General features: G+C 57.2%; 1 protein-coding gene across 3 annotated transcripts; it reads right to left on the bottom strand.

Annotated features, from left to right (window-relative positions):
- Nucleotides 1-881: 881 nt before the first annotated feature.
- On the bottom strand, nucleotides 882-20,586 carry ZNF692 (zinc finger protein 692). Of its 3 annotated transcripts, none has more exons than XM_075913590.1 (12): nucleotides 20,429-20,586; nucleotides 18,334-18,562; nucleotides 18,128-18,159; nucleotides 15,998-16,480; nucleotides 15,481-15,529; nucleotides 15,051-15,185; nucleotides 14,536-14,763; nucleotides 6,099-6,161; nucleotides 5,106-5,184; nucleotides 4,604-4,718; nucleotides 3,409-3,508; nucleotides 882-1,859 (listed from the first exon to the last, which is right to left on the bottom strand). In XM_075913590.1, the coding sequence occupies exons 2-12, from the start codon at nucleotides 18,519-18,521 to the stop codon at nucleotides 1,574-1,576; spliced, it is 1,758 nt and encodes a 585-aa protein (XP_075769705.1). In that variant the 5' UTR covers nucleotides 18,522-18,562; nucleotides 20,429-20,586; the 3' UTR covers nucleotides 882-1,573. The 3 variants fall into 3 exon arrangements, with proteins under 3 accessions (XP_075769705.1, XP_075769706.1, XP_075769707.1); XM_075913591.1 differs by having other exon boundaries at nucleotides 20,397-20,534; XM_075913592.1 differs by having other exon boundaries at nucleotides 886-1,859; nucleotides 14,536-14,742.
- Between the last annotated feature and the right edge of the window lie 189 nt (nucleotides 20,587-20,775).

Below are 20,775 nucleotides of genomic sequence, written 5' to 3'. Positions count from 1 at the left end.
GGGGGCAGGGTCCGGGAGGGGTTCAGGGTGCAGGAGGGGGTTCAGGTCGGGGCAGGGTCCGGGAGGGGTTCAGGGTGCAGGAGGGCGTTCAGGGTCCGGGAGGGGGTTCAGGCCGGGGGAGGGTTTCAGGGTGCAGGAGGGGGTTCAGGGTGCAGGAGGGGGGCAGGGTCCGGGAGGGGTTCAGGTGTAGGAGGGGGTTCAGGCTGGGGGAGGGGAGCAGGGTCTGGGAGGGGTTCAGGCCGGGGGAGGGGAGCAGGGTCCGGGAGGGGTTCAGGGTGCAGGAGGGGGTTCAGGCCGGGGGAGGGGAGCAGGGTCCGGGAGGGGTTCAGGGTGCAGGAGGGGGACAGGGTCTGGGAGGGGTTCAGGGTGCAGGAGGGGGTTCAGGCCGGGGGAGGGGAGCAGGGTCGGGGGGGGGTTCAGGGTGCAGGAGGGGGTTCAGGCTGTGCTGGATGAGGGAGGTTGCCAGACCATGGGGGGCTGGGAGGGCCTTTGCCGCGCTGCTGTTCTGGGGGTGGGGGAAGCGGCAGAACACGGGTCCGCCCCACGGGTGTTCCCGGCTCACGGAGGGCCCGCTGTCCCAGGTCGGTGAGCACAGACTAGGATTCGCCCTTGGGGGAGGGGCTGAGGGCGCCCCACCTCGGGTGTGGGGCTGAGCCCCTGGTGAGGAGGGCAGTGGAAGGCTTCCTAGAAGCCGGCCCGGTTTGGGGACCCCCCCCCTCATTCAAGGACTGAGAGAGAGGCCATAGGGTAGTTTCTGCCTCATTCTAAATCCCCAGGCTGTGGGTCTTCAAGGCGGGGGGCACTTGGTTGCTATACCCCAAGCCCCTTCCTTCCCTCCACAGCCCCCTGTCCCCCTTGCCCTCAGGGACCACCAGAGGGGCCTGGCATGGGACGGCCATCGGGGATGGGGTGCCCTGGAGGCGAGAGGGAGGGGGCGGGGCTAGCAGAAGGGGAACAGACCACCCCAGGCCTCGTTAGCCCCTTTCCTAACGAGGACGCTCTCGGCCTCCGAAATATTAGGCGCCTCCCTCCCAGGCTGGATTCCTTTGAGCCGCTGGGTGCAAGTGGTTTAGGAGCACGGGCCGGGCAGCAGGACCAAGGGGGCGCTGAAAACCGTCCTCCCGCGGCCCCCGGCGCCCTCGAAATCCACAGCAAGCAGGCGTCGAAATTCCCGGGAGGAGCTGGGCCGCTCTCTCGGCGCCTGCCTCGGTTTCCCCCGTCTGCCACACGGGGAGAGGCGCCTGCGGGAGGCTGCGGGGAAAGCGGCCGCCGGGGGGAGGAAGGGAACAGCCCTGGGGCCCGCAGGGAAGACGCTTTCCCTCCCCTGTGCGTTACCTAAAAGAATTCTTTATTGCGGACGTCGCCAAAGCCCGGCGGCCCAGCGGAGCACAGCCGAGGCCGGCCGGCAGGGAGGGCCAATCGCAGCCTCTCTCTCTCGTCCCTGTCCCCCCCCTGAGGTCCGCCTCTCGGCCGGGTGTGGGGTGGGGAGGGCAGCGGGGGCTTGTTCCGGTCGGCACCCTGCCCGGGAAGCATTCCGGCCATCTCCCGGCCCCTCCCTCCAGCCTCCCGTCAGTCACCGGCCACCGGCACCTCCTCCTCCTCCAGCTTGCAGGGGCTCAGCGCAGTGGCGGGTGGGCGCGGCAGCAGGGGGAGGCCCGTCCGGCGGAGGCGGGGCCGGGCCGGCGGCCGCCGCCGCCCAAGGGTGGCTCTTGCTCTTGTGGGCCGTGACGTTGTCCCGCTTCTCGAACTTCTTGCCGCAGAGCTCGCAGGAGAAGAGGTAGAAGGCGTCGGCGTCGTGCTTCCGCATGTGCCAGTTGAGGGAGGCCTTCTGGCGGCAGGTGAAGCCGCAGATCTCGCACCTGCGGGGGGGCGGGAAGGGGATCAGAAGGCGAGCCGGGACGGGGTCTGCCCGGCGCAAGGGGTGCAAACCTCGCCGTGGGGCTGACGTGCTACTCCTCCCAACGTTACTGTTCGTTCCGGGCTCTGTCGGGATCCTCGCTGCACCCCTGGAGCTCAGCCACTTCCTGTGGCAGTGAGTTCCGCAGGGTACGTCAGCAGCCCCCATGCTTTTAAAGGTCACCTCCCGCAGGGTTCCCAGGTGTCCGGTAAACAAATTGAGAAAACACCAGACATATAAATGTCCGGTATTTTCCAACTGAGTAAGTTTTTCTGCTTTTCCCGGGCCCAGCTTGGAGCCTGACCGAAGCCCGCTCGGAAGACGTGGTATTTCAGCCCAACCTCCCAAATCCAGCCCCTTCCCCACCTCCGCATTTATTTATTTTTTTTTGTCTCGACAAATTTTCCCCAGAGTGTTTACTCCCCCCTCGACAAGTTTTCCCCAGTGTCCCCCGGTCGACAAATTTTCCCCGTTGTTTTTTTTCCCTCAACAAATTTTCCCCGTTGTTTTTTTTTCCCTCAACAAATTTTCCCCGGCGTGTTTCCCCCCTCGACAAGTTTTCCCCAGTGTCCCCCGGTCGACAATTTTCCCCATCATTTTTTTCCCTCAACAAATTTTCCCCGTTGTTTTTTTTCCTCAACAAATTTTCCCCAGTGTTTTCCCCCCCCTCGACAAGTTTTCCCCGGTGTGCTCCGGTCGACAAATTTTCCTCGTCGTTTTTTCCCCTCAACAAATTTTCCCCGCGTGTTTCCCCCCTTGACAAGTTTTCCCCGGTGTCCTCCGGTCGACAAATTTTCTCATCGTTTTTTTCCCCTCAACAAATGTTCCCCGGCGTGTTTCCCTCCTCGACAAGTTTTCCCCGGTGTCTCCCTCCCTCACTTCGACAAATTTTCCCCAGCGCTTTTTTTTTTGCTTGACAAATCCCCCCCCCCCCCCCCCCCCGATTAATTTTCCCCGGTGTTTTTTTTCCTCAACAATTTTCCCCAGCGTTTTTTTCCTCCCCCTCAACACATTTTCCCCGAGTTTTTCTTTTTTTTTGCTTGAGAAATGTTTATCCGGTATTTGCCCCCGTCCCGTGCCCATCCGTCTCCCTTCCTGGGAGGGGCAAAGGGGCCAAACCCGGGGCTACAACTAGGGTGGGGCGTGAGGTCAAGGCGGGGGGCTCCCATTCTGGGAACAGATCTGCAGCCAATGGCAGAGGCTGGAGGGCTGAGGGCAGAGACAGCCAGGCCAGGGGCAGAGCCAGGTGCAGAGCTGGGAGACGGGGCAAAGCCGGGGCGATTTCCCTTCCCTCCCCACGGGCTGGTCGGGCCCCACTGTGCCCTCCCAGAAGTCCCTCCACATCCCCCTCAGCGGCCCATCCTTTGGGGTCTCCAAGTATCTGATGGGGGCAGACACCAAAGGCAGGAACAGGCCCCCGTCTGGGACGAGGGCCCAGCCGCGGGGGACGCGACCCCAAGGTCCCGGTGCCAGCCAGCTGGGGGGGAAGGCAGGGGGACGGACGGACTCACTGCAGGGGCTTCTCCCCGGTGTGGATACGCCGGTGGATGATGAGGTTGCTGCTGGTGCGGAAGGAACGGGCGCAGAATTCGCAGATGTAATCCCTCTTGTCTGCAGGGGAGGAGAGCCCGTGAGTGGCCGCCCCGGGGGGAGCCAAGGGACGCAGATCGGGAGCGGGGGGGGGGGGGGGAGAATTGTGTGTGTGTGTGGATTCAGGACCAGAGAGACATCAGCAAGGCAGGTGTGGGGCTAGACCCACATTGGAGGGTGCAGGCCGGGACGGAGAGCTGGGGTGGGGGGGATCCCGGATCGGAGGAGGGGGCAGGGGGATTCCCCCCCAATTCTATTCAACGTATTCATAAACGATTTAGAGAAAGGGTGAGCAGTGAGGTGGCAACGTTTGCAGACAACTGCTCAAGGGAGGTAAGCCCAAAGCGGACCGTAAAGACCGTCCACAAGATCTCACCAAACAAAATGGCAAATGAAATTTAACGGGGATAAGCGTCAAGTAATGCACATCGGGGAAAATAACCCCAACGATACGTACAATACGCTGGGGGCTAATTTAGCGACAACTAGTCAGGAAAGAGATCTTGGCTAGTTCTCTGAAGGCGTCCACGCAGGGCGCAGCGGCAGGCAAAAAAGCAAACAGGATGTTGGGAGTCATTAAAAAAAGGGAGAGAGACTAAGACGGAGGATAGCTTCTTGCCCTTAGCTAAATCCATAGGCAACCTGTGGAACTCCTCGCCGGAGGAGGTTGGGCAGGCTAGGATTGTAACCGGGTTTAAAAGAGAACTAGATACATTCACGGAGGTTAAGGCAATAAATGGCTATTAGCCAGGATGGGTAAGGAGGGTGTTGGTCAGAGGGTGGAGATGGATGGCAGGAGGGAGGTTGCTTGATGGTCCCTGTGCTGTTCGCTCCCTCTGGGGCAGCTGGCATTGGCCTCTGTGGGCAGACAGGACACCGGCTGGATGACCCAGTCTGGCCGTTCTTATGATCAGGAGAGAGGGACAGAGGCAAAGGCAGACGAGGGCAGGAAAAGCCAGGGCCGTGGGCCGGGACTGCGAGGCACTGGCCGGCGCGTTTTGGGGGTGGGACTGAGGGTCGCTTGGCAGAGGGGCGTGGAGGGGCCCGGGGAGGTGGAGGCTGGACTGAGGGGCCCTGAGCGTGCACCCCCTCCCCCCCGGGCCTCGGCCACCTCACCGCTGTGCAGCTTCTCGTGCTCCTTGAGGTGTTTCTTGAAGTTGAAGGACTTGCCGCAGCTGGGCTCGGAGCAGGTGAAGGTTTTCTGGTGGACGTGCTGGTATTTCTTGTGGTGCTGCCGTTGGGAGGGGGTGGGGAGGGTCAGCTGCTGCCCCACGGCCCGTCCCCTCCTCCCCCTCTGGTTCAGAGCTCGGGGCGCGCTGGGCCTGGCTCCCTGGGGGCAGCCCCTCTCTCTCCGGGGGGTGGGCAGAGGGCAGCCCCGGCCCTACCGGCCCGGCAGCCCCCGGTCTTTCTACGAGGGCCGACGGGACCAGGGTCCAGCGCCGTCTGCCTCACAGGAAGCTCAGGAGCGGAGCCGTGGCTGCCCGTTTTGGCCAGGTATGGTGCCCAGCACCGAACCCAGAGCGGGCCAGGTTCCGACTCTGCGGATCAGGCAAGAGGGGGGGGACCGGGGACAGGCAGCGTGTGTGTCAGGATCCCCCCCCGTCTCCGTGTCACTCACGTTCAGGTACTGGCGGTTGGAGAAGATCTTGCCGCAGCCCTCGAATTCGCAAAGAAGGATTTCCCGCTTGGCCGCCTTCCTGCAGAGAGAAGAGCGGGGTGTGTGTGTGTGTGTGTGTGTGTGTGTGTGTGTCAGTCACAGGTTTTCCCCCCAGCCGGGAGGCAGGCCCCCTCCCCCTGTCCTCACCTCGCTAGTGCCCTCCCTGCCCCGTCCCCTCTCCGCTGGGGATGTCTGGAGAAAGCGCCCGGCCTCGCCGGCGCCTTTCCGACCCCTCCGTAAAGCCTGGGCCAGGTGGATTGGACGAAACGCCTGGGGGCGCTCGGGGCGACGTTCCCCGTAGAAGACGCCCACCGATGGGTGTGGCGGGGAACGCGAGCAAGGTATCCCTGGCCTGTGAGCCTGTTCAGGGATGGAGGGCGGGCAGCCAGGGGGCAGGAGGCACTGGGGCGGAGAGGGTTAACCCGGCGCGGCGAGCGGAGGAGGCCCCGCCCCCACAGTCTTACTGGGCATGCTCCAGCGGGAGGCTGGCTATAAAAGCCCGGGGAGCTGGCCAGTCTGGGCTGACGGCCGCTGGGGAAGGAGGCGACCCGTCCGCAGACATCCCCCCCGCCCCCGGTCCGGAGGGAAGAGACACCCCCCCCCTCACCAACTCCATAAAGGGATCCCCCATTGTTAGAGTCTCTCTCCACTAGGCCACACTGCCTCGGGAGAGACAGGCACTACTAGCGACCTGCCCTATGCTAGGGGAGCGTAGCTACAGACTCCGACTGCTAGGCCACGCTGCCCTGAGAGGGCATAACCCACCTGGCGGGTAGCATGCCTTACCTCGATGAGGAGAGAGCGGGTCAGAAGTTCGACCCCGCTGCCCTGACAGTCCGAGGAGGCCGTGGGTGCAAGGCTATTTGAGGGGTGGCTGAGGGCCCGAATCTCCCCTCCCCCGGGAGGGGGGGGGGGCGGGCCAGATGCCGCCTTGGTTCCAGGCCGGGCTCCTACCTGATGCGCTTGGGGCCGATCTGGGCCACGTCCTCGTCGCTCGGCGGCCTCCGCTTCTTGCAGCTGCAAGGGAAGAAACACGTTGATTGGGTGTTCCCTTCCCCCCTCGCCGCCAGAACGCGCGGGAGACGAAAGCCTTCGGGAATCGCCAGCGACCCGTTTCCCGCGGACGCTGCGCCTGCAGGGAGGGCTCCTGGTGCCAGATCTCACGGAGCTGGCGGGATTATAGGATGCCCAATAGACCAGTGCGTCTTAAACTGTGTTCTGAGGCACAAGAGTTCAAAATGGCCACCTTAAAGGGGTAGGCGATTTTTTTTTTTTTTGATCAACAAAAAATCCTTGGCGTTCCTCATAAAAAAACTCAACTGTTTGGTGTTCCTCGGTCTTAAAAAGTTTAAGAAACACTGCAATAGACCTTCTCGGGGCTTGGAAAGGGCTCCGGAGAGACACCAGGCGCCTGTTTCCCTTTGTTTGCTTCCGACGCCCATGTCCGTCCTAGCAGATCCGCTACGGTGTGCCCCCAGGGAGGGCCACTCGCTCCTGCCAGAGCGCTTCATTTGGAGTGCTTTTGAAGCGGAGCACTCAGGATGGTGCTGGTCCGCCCTGGAGCGCCCACAGATGTAAAACGATCCCTGGTCACAGACGAGATCATCATAAGATGACTCTTGCCTCTTCCAGGATGTCCAGGCCTCTCTGCCGTCCCAGTGGACACCACAACGCCTACCGGGCGCCAGGAAATTTGGCACGGCCTTGCCAATTTCACGTCTTGTCGGGTCAGCAGAGAGGCCGGGGCACAGACCCTCCAAGATCTGTAACCCCACACGTCACGTTGAAAGCAACAAGAGGCCCCGAAACGCCTTTGAGGGTTGGGGCGTGATTGTCCCCAGGGACCACGTGGCATTCGTTGTAGGCTGGGCACCCATCCTGGCCTTTCTGATAAAGGGGTGCCCACGCAGAAAGGATCCAGGGCTGTGCACGGCTTGCTTGCAGGAATCATTAGGGTTCAGGGTAAACTGCCCCAGATGAACAGCTGGAAAATATATTCAGGCTGAACTTCTGAAATCCGGGACTCTCTGGTCCGGCAACCTCCGAGGACTGATATCTACCACAGATATTGCTGAACCAGAGACACCTGGCCTGATTAATAAACTCCCTGGTTCAGCACTGCTCAGACCCAGAGGTTGCCAGACCAGGGACGTCCAGTCTGTAAACACAGGACTCGCAGCATTTGATTTTTTGGTGTTGTTATAACTGGGCCCTCACTGTCAGTTTTTCAAGAGGACACAGCAGCTCCTAACCCAATAACGAACATTTGGCCATTAACTTTGCAACCTTTCTCCTAAGGCTTTTGCTATGAAACATCCCAATTTTTAATTAAAGAGAGTGACAGCACAAGAAGACCAAAGGAGAAAGAATCACTCGACAGTTTCAAAGCTCTGATGTCTTGCAATCGAGATGGAAACAGAAGCAGATCGACTATGCAGCATGGACGTATTTGCTAAGACATCCCCTTGGTGGCTGTGTCTAGACTGGCAAGTTTTTCCACAAAAGCAGCTGCTTTTGCGGAAAAACTTGCCAGCTGTCTACACTGGCCACTTGAATTTCCGCAAGACCACCGACTTCCTACTGTCTGAAATCAGTGCTTCTTGAGGAAATGCTACGCTGCTCCCGTTCGGGCAAAAGTCCCTTTTGCGCAAAGCTTTTGCGCAAAAGGGCCAGTGTAGAGAGCTCAGATTTGTGTTGCGCAAAAAAGCCCCGATCGCAAAAATGGCAATCGGGGCTTTTTTGTGCTTTTGCGGAAAAGCGTCCGTGCCAATCCAGACGCTCTTTTCCGAAAATGCTTTTAACGGAAAATTTTTCCGTTAAAAGCATTTGTGGAAAATCATGCCAGTCTAGACGTAGCCGGTGTGTTTATCACGGGCACTATGGTGATACAAATAATAATGAAATGATAATAAATCTCGACTAGGACAGTTAGAACCAAGCTGCTCTTGAATAAGTCCATAGTTTGCATGAAAAAAAGCATTAAAACCTTTACGAAAAATCCACTCCGGGCAATACCTTAAGAGAGGAAATGGTTTTATTTTTGGACAGTTTGACATTGATCTTCAATCCCTACGCCACACAAAATAACTAGAGTCTACCGTCGTTATAGGGTGAATAAATACAGTTCTCCTGTGCAACACACATGATTAGATGGTAGTATTTGCCAACAGTAAAAAGTCTTGAAACATATTGTAGTGCATAAAGATGATATACAGTTAAGGACAACCGATCCAGTAGTAATCATGTTCAATATGTTCCATTGAACACAGAGGGAGATTGGTGACACACTTCGGTGCCACCTTCCAACGTCAATCTTGCTGCCACTTCTGTGGTTAACGGTCCACGGTGGGATGTCCTGACAAGAGAAGAAAGTTAGAAAATAGCAAAACCGCCGTGTGTGTGAAGAAAACAGAAACTCAGAACCACCGTCGAGCGGATTACTGATGTCAGATGTTGGTTAGGCACCGAGGCTGCTCAACGATTTGCAGCACCGTATCGTGCAGACACGTACTGTCCTCAGACAGGGTGATGGTTACTTACAGGCCGGCCAGGAGATGAGTCGACTCCAACGGAACAGGTGCGCCACGGTGCGGTGCTGTCTTGCTGCTCTCTCTCTCTTGCTCCTCTGATGTTTCGTTTTTTCGTTTTCTGCTGGCCTCACAGTGGCTATGGCAAAAACCACACAGCCATGTACAACTGCGTTGAGCCAAACTGGCACTTCCTTTCAACCTTCAAGGGACACCATCAACGACAAGTTCAGTCAATTTCGACAAGGAGTGGAAAAGTCAGGTCTGTGCACGTGGCTTTCAATGGGAGTTTGGCACCTCACTGGGGGCTCTTTTGAAAATCCCGCGGGGCACATACGTGGCTTTGAAAATCTGGTCCTAAATGCCTTCTTACAAAGGGCTGGCAAACGCACAAAGTAAATGTAACCCATGCACCTAGTAGGGAGCTATCTCGTTAAGAGACCCCTGTGGGGGAGGTCGGAGTGCTACTGTGGCTGGGCAGACTGACCACTCCACCCAGTGTGTGTGGGGGAAACCAGCTGGTGGGAAGCAGGGCTGGCGGAAGGGGAAAGGGCTGGTCAGGGGCAGTGGGGCTGGCCAGGGGAAATCGGCGGGGGGGGAGAGTTGGGAGGAGGCGGTGGGGGGATTGGGGCTGGCCAGGGGAAATCGGGGAGGGGGGAGAACTGGCCGGCGGGAAGCAGGGCTGGCCAAGAGGGGTCGGGGGAGCGGGACTGGCCGGGGCGGGAGTGGGGGGAAGAGCCAGCTGACGGGGAGCGGGACTGACTCGGACGCACGCTGCCCGTCTCGTACACGGTCCCAGCGAAGCACAAGCAAGTCTGGCCCCGGGAATTCCCTCCCGCCCCGGCTCCAGCCCCTCACGTAGTTGCACTGTGAGCGTGTCTACCAGCCAGGAAGTTCACAACTAGGTATTGATACTCCTAACAACAATAAAACTCACCTAATTAGACCATACCGGACATTTTATGTGTCTGGTATTTTCTCAATTTGTTTCCCGGACTGAACCCTCAAATACCGGACTGTCCGGTTCAAAACCGGACACCTGGCCACCCTACTTCTCCTGTGTTAATTGTTCGCTTTAAATGCTGGTTTGATTTTTGCCAAATTGTTTTAGTTACTTTCTCAGGGTGATTCTTCAGCGTCTCTGTAACTAGTAACGGGGAAAGAGCCCGTTCAGCTTTGTTAGTCTCAGTGTTTGTATTTTCTTGTAACAGGGTTTCTTTAAGCCTGTTCACTTGTGAGCCAACTGACTAGTTTAATCAGGGAGCTGGCTGCCTAGCAATGATCCACAGCAGCGGAAGAGGCTGCTTGGATGTCAACTGAGAAGTCCCTACAAGCAAGTGGAGAGATGGTTGAGACTCAGCATATAGGGTTGCCAGATGGTTTAACCAAAAATATCAAACACGCCCCACTCAAAAAAAAAAAAAAAATCACCAGGGGAAAAATTCTTGTTGAACCAAACTTGTTGAACAAAAAACAACAACAAAAAAAGCATGGCCCCTTTAAGAAATGCTTTTGAGGCTTTTTGGCCCTTACCGGCAGTCGGTGGCAGTCCACCATCTTGTTTCCCTGCAAAAAGCTCCCCTGTGGAACCCGGAATTGTCACCTCCTGGCTGGGGAAAAAAAAACAGAAAATACCGAACATTTTAGGTGTCCGGTATTTTCTGAACTTTTTTACTGGAGAGGAGGCGAAAATACCAGTCTGTCTGGGTCAATACCGGACATCTGGCAACCCTATCAGCATATGGTGCAGATTTGATGATCAGAGGCATAAACTGAGGCTTTGGTGAACTGAATCGGAGCTTTTGGGATTTTGCGTGGACTGAACTGTTCACATTTTACTTTTAGTTTTCTTTTTACGTATGTTTACTGGAACTATGGCCATTTTCTCTGGGTTCTAACAGAGCTGTGTCCTGTTGTAAGAATTAGATGATTTGTTTCTTCATAAGAGTTTATAAAGTTATTTCATTAAAGTCGTTTCTTTCGGAACTTGAATGTAGGGAGGCTGACACTGGGTTATCCTTCCTCAACTCTGGGTTTCCGGTACTGTGTGGGAGTGGGGTTTTTTTAGGCACTGGAGAAGGGCAGTGAAGTCCAGCCTACCCAAAGTTACATAAAGAAATTGAAAGTGAGGGGCGAGGGGGAAAAAGACTATTCCACTGAATTGTTCATTACCAGAGATTATCGGTAGGTAGAAAGCGTTCAGGGACAAGCATGACTTTGGAGCGGATGGTGTCCCTTTGAGGGCATAATTAAAATGCTGCAGGAAGGGCAGGGGAAAGCAAATTAAATAGATCATTTACCATTATTTTCTGCTGTGCTTCAGTTAACGCCTCCACCACTTGTTCTCAGCTGGTAGCAAATTGTTACTTCGTTTCAGAGCCCTGTAAAAAAAAAAAAAAAAGATACCAAGCGACGTTCAGTGTAAAACCGAAGCCACAAAAAAATCTAGAGATGAAAAATTTGGAAGAGCCTTCACAGTGCATGCAAATACTTACGTGGTGCGTGTTTGGGTGTCTATTTTGGAGCGGCTCTCTCCTATAACCCCCACAAAAAGAATCGCCGTGAAGAGAGAGTTCAGGATGGAAGAGCGTTCACTCTTAATGCAGCTAACGCCAAAGCTTTGACAGGTCGCTATGTAATAAAAACATTAGAAAGTCTGGAAACACAGAGTTAGGGTCCAGAATTAATTCCCTGCTATTATGTAAGGTACTTAAACGTGTGCGGCCTTTTAAGCATCTTCGATAGGACTCGTCGTGTGGTTCAGCCTTCACACAGCCCTCGTGATTTTATTGAGAATTTTGTGACTGATGGTGTTTCTCAAAGCTCCAGCTCCCAGAATCTAGTGATCACAGGACAATGTTCGCTTTTATGTCGATAAAAGTTTCCAGTCCTCGTGTTTGAGGGGAAAATAAAAACATGTAAATTGTGACCTGATTGTCTGACCTAAGGACCCAGAAACCAGAAGACAAATACAAAGAGCCAGTTATTCATTATGAGAAACTTCTAAACCAGTGTTTCTTAACTGGTGTGCTGCAGAGAACAGAATTCAAAATGGCCACCCTTAAAGGGGCAGGCAACTTTTTTTTTTTTTTTTTTTTGCTCAACTTCCCCCCAGCCCTTTTTCCTGCAGCTTTTTTTTTTTTTTTTTGGCTCAACAAAAAAATACTTGGTGTTCCTCATAAAAAAAAATGTGTTTGGTGTTCCTCAGCCTTAAAAAGTTTAAGAAACACTCTTCTAAACAATCCAAAACACACCCTGACGATTTCCGAGAGCCGAAGTGCTACTTCTGAACATTTGAGATGGGCAACACGGACTTTTAAGTACCTTGGTGACCGGGAGCCAAATAACTGGTCTTTCACTAAGAATCTTTCCTCTCAGCTTGGTGAAGGTTGCATTAGGCTCATCACTCCAAATAATTTCCACCACCCGCCCTGTCTTAACTTGGCCTCCTTAGATCTTCAGAGATTAACTTAACTCTCAACTTCGGACGCGAGGGTTGAGACCGACACAACTTTTCAGCAACGAGCACAGTTTCAGCATCGTTGAGTGGGAAATTTAAGGACACAGGGCTCTTCTGTCTATCAAACAAAAGTACGACAAGATCCAAAAGCTGGAAACGCAAGTTAGACACATTCAGGCTTTTAACAAGGCACATTTTTAACAATGCGGGTAATTAACCTTAGGAACACATTGTCAAGGGTTGTGGTGGACTCTCCATCACTGGCAAGTTTAAAATCAAGATTGGATGGTTTTTTCGGCTGTGGTGCACACAAGAAATAATTCAGAGAAAACCAAGGGCCGGTGGTAAACACCAGAGTTCAGACTACGGTCCCTCCTGGCCTTATACTCTATGCCAGTGTTTCTCAACCAGTGGTACAAGTACCCTCGAGAGAAGTCTGGGGAGTACGTCAACACAACTGAAATTTGGAGAAAACTGAATTTTGTTTGAAGATTTACAGAGCTTTATTATTTGTGTGCTTTTTACACCCAAAAATTTCATCACCCACCCATCTATGTTTAAGTTGTTTAAACAAATGTGTTACAACGGCAGAAAAAACATTTGTGTGTCTGAAATGTGTAGGTACTGGGGGTACTTAAATTTTTTTAAAGGATCTTTATAAACAAAGGTTTGAGAAACACTGCTCTAGGCAACAATTTGCTAATGCAGCCATCAACTTCTGCATAAAAGCATTATGGATTTACACGCGCGGCTTCAGTGCAGACAACCGGACGCCACACTGCTGAATATTGATGATCATCCTTATATGAAAACTACTATTCTCGGTGGGGGAGGGGACAGATTTTGCACCACTGCATCAGCGCAGAATTAATGTCCCCCATAGATTCTGTTTTCTCCCACAGACTAATGGATTTTGACGAGGAAATGAAGGCTAACCTTTCGCCTACCCCTGGCTAACGTGGCGCCAAAAGAGAGGGCAGTAAACTTATAAGCAGTCACAGAAAAGTGGGGGTGGGAGAGGCTGCCTTCATTATAGCACCCTCCTGGTGTGACTAAGTGAGGAGGCATGGGATATGGTGGGGGGACGGGGACAGAGCAAGGTACATGGGGTTGCTGGGGTTCAGAAGGGCCAATGGCAGTGTTAGAAGGGGGTGGGGGCACAGAAGCTAGGGACTGCATGGGGAAAGCTCTCCAGCAACCCTTCCCCTTCAAAAACCTCTTCCATCCTTCTCCCAATACCCCTCCAGGGTCACTCCGAGGCTCCTTCCCAGCGATTCCCTCCCTCTCCGCCAGCTCCTCCTTCACCCCAGGCTCCCCCAAGCTTTGAACACGGCTTCGGAGGGCGGCAGGAAACAGGCTTCGATATTGGCGTTCACATGGATCTCTACTCAGCGTTCTGTCTGAAGACGCCGAGGAAGATCTATTTGAAATAGATTCCTACTTCCCGAAACGCCTCTGTTCGCGTAGCGATTACGACAGAGACATTTATTGGCAGCGGTTTTGGAACGAAGTGCCGAACGAGTTGAAACTGATCACGCTGCGATGTGGCCAATCCAAATAGGCAGGATTGTCAAGTACTGCGGGGAGAATGTTGAATTTTTGGGCGCAGAATTCCCCGCCCCGAGTCACTAGCTCTGCAAGGAAGCCCTGTTCAGCTGTTCGCCTCTTCCCTGGTGAATAGGAGATTGGCGTCTACTCGAGCCACACGGTCAGAGGAGCAATCCCTTTGCGGGGGGAAGCTCGGATGTGCCAGTCTTCCATTGACACTGGGGATTTCACACCCGTGGTGTAAGTCATGCAGACGCCACAGGGTCAGGGAGCTGTAACTGGTTCCCCTTGCACTGAACGGAGCAGACACTTTAGCTCTGTCGTCCTACCCACGCCCTGGTCCAGTAGCACCGCAGAGTGACGCGCACCTCGGGAAGGAAGTCTGCTCGTAACTCTGAAAAGTTCACAACTGAACAAAACGTTGCGGCAGCTTTTTCCAAAGGTTACCACGGAACATCGGCTTCCTCCAGCTTTGCCCCTTAACGGGGCAGACGAAAACCGACGCTTTCCCGCTTTTTTTAAAGTCGTTTACGTATAATACAATGCTGCATGGCATTTGGTGGCTTTTTTTTTTTTTTGGGTGGTCTCTGCTGCTGCATACCTGGTGCCAAACGAGGTGTGCGGTCCACGGGTCAGTTCGCACCTCTGAGGGTCTCTTGAATGTTTGCCTCCCTCGCGCTCCCTTAATTCCATCCCCACTGAAGTCGCTTCCCCGATGAGCCCAGTGCCGATCGAGCGGGGACAGACAAACCGACCCCAAGCCCTCCCTTTTTACTTATTCTCTTCTCGTCTCCCGCCTCTTCTCCATATGTGCTCAGCCTCCCCCTTCCCACCTCTGTCCGTCTGCCCCTCTCACCTAAGCTGCGCCGCCTTCTCCTCCGGAGGGCTGTCATCGTCCGGCTCCGGCTCCGAAGTCCCCTTCGCGGGACTTTTGCCGCGCTTGTCCTGGCTGCTGTCTCTTTGTAGCTCGGAGTCGCTGGACGGGCAGGAAGGGCGTAGGAACAGGTTCCAAGCTGGGTCAGGGGGCTCGCCAATGACAGAGGAAGCTAGTCCCTCACACGCCCTAGAGAGAGAAGCACCCAGACTAAAAGCTTCTCCTCCACGCCAGCATTAAAGGACTCAGCGGATTAGCCCAAGCTCCCGCCAAGAGCGGAGAGTTCAGATGCGCAAGTGTCAGGGTTAGATTTCCCAGAACAGCCTCCCTTCCACAGGGCACGCTTCGTGCATGGGTCTCTCGTTCCCGGGGTCGGAACACAGTCCCGAGAAGTGAGGGGGGCAGGAAGGGCAGGGGGTTACGGTCCAAGACCTGACTTTCCCTGGCCAGAGCCTCTGCAGCTCCCCACAACCCAACCTGTCCGCAGGGCTCCTTACCTGTCCAGCGAGGGGTGGTAATTCTCATCTCGCAGGTCGTCCGTGTACGTGAGGTCGTCCTCCTCGGTGAAGTCTTCGTCCTCGTCCTCCGGGGGCGCAGGCGCCTCCTCCGACCTATCCTCCAACCCCGGCGTGCTGCAGGAACCAAATGTCAAGGGAGGGGGCCGGGCGGATGCGCCCCTCCCTAGCCGCGGCTCCCAAGCCCGTCCCTGATGGCCGTTGTGTCAAGAGCTACTGCAGAAGCGGTTCCCAACGGGGCGGGGGAGTGTTAACAGGGAGGGGGCAGGACGGCTCCCCTGGGAACTGGACTAAGAAGTCCGCAATTCAATTCACACTGGATGTTGTCCGATAGGAGTGTCTCTAGATCACCATGCCGGGGATCGGTGAGCGCCAGGGACGGATGAGGGGGATAAGAGCCGCCCACACTCACCTCTCCGGCTCCGTCCCTTCCATGCCAGACTCTGCCTGCTCCAGGGGAGCTGTGGGGGAGAGAAACTAGCTGCAGTCAGTTGGAGGGCGAGGGGGAACCACGCTCCTTGGGGTATAAAGGCCCCATTAACAGGTGTGGGGCCAGGAAAACCTATCAACCAGTTGTTCCCAGAACTGTCCACTGAGATTTCTTGCTCCTACCCAGCAGTGGATGCTGGTGGCTGAGGGATAAAGGGTGGGGTGGACCCTGCTCTGACCTGCCCTGGCGGTTTCGCCGTGGCAGGATCCCAGCGGCGCTTGGCTGGACATCTGGAGAGCCCTGCGCGAACGCGACCGTCTGTCCGTGGATGCGGAGGGACGTCGGGGCCATGGATCCGCAGGGCCCTGCTCCCAGGAGAGACCGCGGCCAAAGGCCAAGTTGGCAGCTCCACCGGCCATGGGGCTGTCACACACTTTGCTCCGCCGCCAGTGGGGAGACGCGGTTTTGGGCAGAGCTGGGGGCCGGCGCGGCCGCTCACCTGCCTCAGCGCCAGCGCTCTCGGCTCCTAGGTCCGTGCCGTGGTCCGTGCTGCCCGCGGGGGATGGCGCCTCCGTTTCCCGCACTGCAGCGCCGTCCCCGGTGGGGCTGGCCTCCGCCTTCACCGCCTCCCCCGACACATCCCGGGAAAGCGCTGCCTGGCGGAGCGAGCGCCTGCGGCTGGCAACCGGGGAGGAGGGCGAGCTGGGCTGGGAGCTGCCCTCTCTTTCCTTCCTGCACCGGGACGCGGCTCGGCAGGGCTGGCCGCCAGCTGCCGGTGGGGCACGGCCCTGCTCCGCCGCTGCGGGGGGGCCCCAGGAGAAGGTGTGGCCAGCCAGGCACTCCCACACCAGACTCCACGGGGCCCCCGTCCCGCCGGCTGCGGGGGTCTTCACCGCGGGGAGGACGCTGCACTCCTGGCTGTGAGCGTGAGACAGGGCGACCAGGCGCTGCAGGGCATCTGTGGGGAGGGAGCCCCCCTGCTCTGGGAGAGAGAGAGAAAGAACCCACGCGTCAGCCACGGGTTGCCCCTCTCTATCCATCCCCACTCCCCCATAACCCAAGCCTTCTAAGCCTATCCAAACTTGGCGGGCGGAAACCAGCAGAACCCGACAACCCTGCCCACGGGCAGTGGGAAATGGAACGGCTCTCGGGCCACGCACAGAACCCCAAAGGGCCACAAGCGGTCTGCAGGCCCTAGGCACCCAACGCCGGCACGCCACAATACAGCGAGTAACACGCCGGGGATCAATCCCCCGGTGCAGTGTTTCTTAAACTTTTTAAGACCGAGGAACACCACACAATAACGGGTTTTTTATGAGGAACACCAAGGATTTTTTGTTGAGCAAAAAAAAAAAATAAAGTTGCCTGTCGCTTTAAGAGTGGCCATTTTGAACTCTGTTGTCCGCAGCACACAGTTTAGGAAACACTTCCCTGCTGGAAGATGCGTAAAACCAAATCGGATACCACACTGCAATGTCTGTGAGCCAAGAGGGAGAACGTAGTCCGCACCCGACCCGGGGCCAAGTTATCTCCCCGTTTCCCTGAGACCAAAAGCAACGGAAGCCTTGATTATCCAGAAATCAGCCAGCTGCTCTCCCTTGTATCCGCTCACTCCCCTTCCTGACGCCACTTCACCTACGTCCCGCTACTATTTTATTATCGCTGTATGCTAACCCGATGCAGCGATTGCGGGCACGGGCGTATCTACCGTGGAGTGTCTTCCTGACTCCTCCCTGTTATTTCTCTGCACTGTCCAAGTGAGAAATTTTCCCACAATCTGGGAAAATTCGGGACAAGGAGTGGGCCGGGAAGAAGTCGGTGGATTATTCAAGGCTAGTGGGCACCACCACGGTGCGGTAGAGCCGCCAAACGTGGGCTGCCTAGCAAACGGACTCTCAGGGGACGGCTACGCAGCAGGGCAAACGGCGAGTTACGTCAATGGCGTAGCTGACGTTGAAATAGGTTAACACGGTCTACCCACACAGGGCTCTTCCTACAGCTTCCCTGACTCCTCGTGCAATGCGGGTTCCAGGAGTCGGAGCAAGATGCCTTCCAGCCCGACGTGATTTCGAAAGAACGGCTTGCCGTGTAGACAAACGACATTACGTCGTTATAAGTCCCCTCGATATTTGTCGTTTCGCAGCTACGTCGTCAATTCATTCAGGAAACTAACGTCATCATATCTGCACGGACATCATTTTTCAAGGGGCCAAAAGCCAGCAACGTAGGCCAGGCGAGTTTAATTAAAAAAAACGCGGCTCCTGCTGGTGTTGCTCACGGCCGGGCCGCTCTGTGCCTGGAGGGAGCGACTTATAACGAAACGACGTGTCTCGTCTACTGTATTTCTATGGATTGTTTTTGATGGGTTCTAGGGACGTTAGACGTCGATACACGTATGTGAACTGTATGGGATGGGAACGTGTCCCACGCTAATTACGTTATTCCTCGTTCATTCCCCTTTGTAAGTCGTTTCGCTACAAGCTGCATTCTTAGGAACGTAACCTGGACTTACAATGGGGACCCCCTGGATTTGGAAATTCGTAGAGGACACCGCCTACGTCTCCCCCCGTGGAGACGTGTGTGCGGCGTCAGAGATACCTCCCTCGCCAGAGGTAGGTGGTGCGCCTACCTGCACTCAGCACGCAGCCCTGGGAACTGTACCTGCGAGAGAGGGGAGAGATGGTGTGAATGGAGATGCAGAGCCCCCCCCCCGCCCCGAAAACGGCACCTGCTCCATAGATCAGGATCCCCCACATGTCCCCCTCCTTTCATAGGACCTGCCCCCCACACCCGTCCCCGCCATGGGGCCAGCCTCCTCTCGCCTCCGCCCCTCACCAGTCGAGCAGGTACTTGGCCAGCTGGGAGTGCAGGGAGAAGCCCAGGCGCTCCTTCAGCGTGCACCACTGCTCCAGGTGGCGCCCGATGCGGATGCGGCACTTGCTGCGCCGGGCGTCCAGCTCCCTGCGCTTCTGTTTGCGGATGCTCTCGGGGGCCCGCTGCCGGCCCTGCCGCCCCGGCTCCATCCTCCCGCCACGGGCGCCGCCGGCTGGGCAGTGGGGAGAGACTGGGGCAGGAGAAGGGAAACTGAGGCACGGACACCCCACCCGTTCTCCCCCACAGGCCTGCCCCAATCAGCTTCCCCGACACAAGAGGAGGGTCAAGGCCAGAACTGGGTCCCATTCTGCGCCAGTCACTGGCCTCAGCCAGGGCCGCCTAGGCACCCTGCAGCCCCAGCACTGCTGCCCCACACTGCTGGCCCCCCCATGGCGCTGCCCACCACCCCATCCTTCCCACTAGAGCCCCGCCCCTTTCCTCAGCCCCTCCCCCTCAATAGCCCCGCCCCTCCCCTTTCCTCAGCCCCGCCCCTCAACAGCCCCTCCCCTTTCCTCAGCCCTGCCCCTCAACATCCCCTCCCCTTTCCTCAGCCCCTCCCCCTCAATAGCCCAGCCCCTTTCCTCAGCCCCTCCCCCTCAATAGCACCACCCCTCCCCTTTCCTCAGCCCCTCCCCCTCAATAGCCCAGCCCCTTTCCTCAGCCCCTCCCCCTCAATAGCACCACCCCTCCCCTTTCCTCAGCCCCTCCCTCAATAGCCCTTCCCCTTTCCTCATTCCTGCTCCTCAACAGCCCCTCCCCCTCAATAGCCCCTCCCCTTTCCTCAGCCCCTCCTCCTCAATAGCCCCTCCCCTTTCCTCAGCCCTCCCCCTCAATAGCCCAGCCCCTTTCCTCAGCCCCTCCTCCTCAATAGCCCCTCCCCTTTCCTCAGCCCTCCCCCTCAATAGCCCCTCCCCTTTCCTCAGCCCCTCCTCCTCAATAGCCCCTCCCCTTTCCTCAGCCCTCCCCCTCAATAGCCCCTCCCCTTTCCTCAGCTCTGCCCCTCAACAGCCCCTCTCCCTCAATAGCCCCTCCCCTTTCCTCAGCCCCTCCCCCTCAATAGCACCACCCCTCCCCTTTCCTCAGCCCCTCCCTCAATAGCCCTTCCCCTTTCCTCATTCCTGCTCCTCAACAGCCCCTCCCCCTCAATAGCCCCTCCCCTTTCCTCAGCCCCTCCTCCTCAATAGCCCCTCCCCTTTCCTCAGCCCGCCCCCTCAATAGCCCCTCCCCTTTCCTCAGCCCCTCCCCCTCAATAGCACCACCCCTTTCCTCAGCCCCTCCCTCAATAGCCCCTCCCCTTTCCTCAGCTCTGCCCCTCAACAGCCCCTCTCCCTCAATAGCCCCTCCCCTTTCCTCAGCCCCTCCTCCTCAATAGCCCCTCCCCTTTCCTCAGCCCTCCCCCTCAATAGCCCCTCCCCTTTCCTCAGCTCTGCCCCTCAACAGCCCCTCTCCCTCAATAGCCCCTCCCCTTTCCTCAGCCCCTCCTCCTCAATAGCCCTGGCCCTTTCCTCAGCCCCTCCCCCTCAATAGCCCCTCCCCCTCAATAGCCCCTCCCCTCCCCATTCCTCAGCCCCTCCTCCTCAATAGCCCCTCCCCTTTCCTCAGCCCTGTCCCTCAATAACCCCTCCCCTTTCCTCATTCCTGCTCCTCAACAGCCCCCCCTCAATAGCTCCGCCCCTTTTATCAGCCTCTCCCCCTCAATAGCCCCGCCCCTCCCCTTTCCTCAGCCCCTCCCCTTTCCTCAGCCCTGTCCCTCAATAGCCCCGCCCCTCAATCGCTCCCTTTCCGCAGCCCCTCCCCTTTCCCTCAGCTCCACCCCCAATAGCCCCGCCCCTCTCCCCAGCCCCGCGAGCCGCGCTTCCCGCCGTTCGGTGGCCAATCCGCGCAGGGCGCGCGCTAACCGCCCCCCCCCCCCCCAACGGCCGCTCGGGCGTTTCCCGCCTCGGCGCCTTAAAGCGGCGCACGGGGGGGGAGGGCGGGGGCCGCTGGGGCTGCGCAGGGTCCCGCCCCCTCCCCCCAACACTCACCCGGAGTCCCCCACCCCCTCCGCCGAGCTTACCCCGGGGAGGGCCCACCCCGAGGCCGTGTCCCCTTTAAGAGACGCCGCTGACACAGCGCGGGCTGAGACCATCACAAGATGGCGGCGGCCCCCCTCCCACCCCAGGGCTTGAGGGCGGGAACGCGCATGCGCCGAGGAGTCCTCCCGGGCCAGAGGGCCCGCGTCCCTGTGCATGCTGGGAAATGGAGTCCGCTGCCTCCGCGCACGATGGGAGCTATAGGCTCCATCCCCAGTGCATGATGGGAGCTGTAGTCCCCCAACCCCAGTGCATGATGGGAGCTGTAGTCCCCCAACCCCAGTGCATGATGGGAGCTGTAGCCCCCCCCCCCCAGCCCCAGTGCATGATG

Source organism: Pelodiscus sinensis, chromosome 32 (genome assembly GCF_049634645.1).
Source record: "Pelodiscus sinensis isolate JC-2024 chromosome 32, ASM4963464v1, whole genome shotgun sequence".
In the NCBI taxonomy this organism is placed as follows: domain Eukaryota; kingdom Metazoa; phylum Chordata; order Testudines; family Trionychidae; genus Pelodiscus; species Pelodiscus sinensis.
The sequence above is the reverse complement of the archived record's forward strand: the minus strand, read 5'-3'. Positions and strand labels throughout refer to the sequence as shown.

Bases quoted from the DNA above. Each gene is read 5' to 3' on its own strand.
- ZNF692 (XM_075913590.1), bottom strand. From the start codon at position 18,521: ATGGAGCCGGGGCGGCAGGGCCGGCAGCGGGCCCCCGAGAGCATCCGC. The intron at 15,530-15,997 runs GTGAGCGGCCGC...TCTCCCCCACAG, and splicing joins GAGCGCTGGCGCTGAGGCAG to CTCCCCTGGAGCAGGCAGAG. The intron at 5,185-6,098 runs GTAGGAGCCCGG...TTCTCTCTGCAG, and splicing joins ATCGGCCCCAAGCGCATCAG to GAAGGCGGCCAAGCGGGAAA.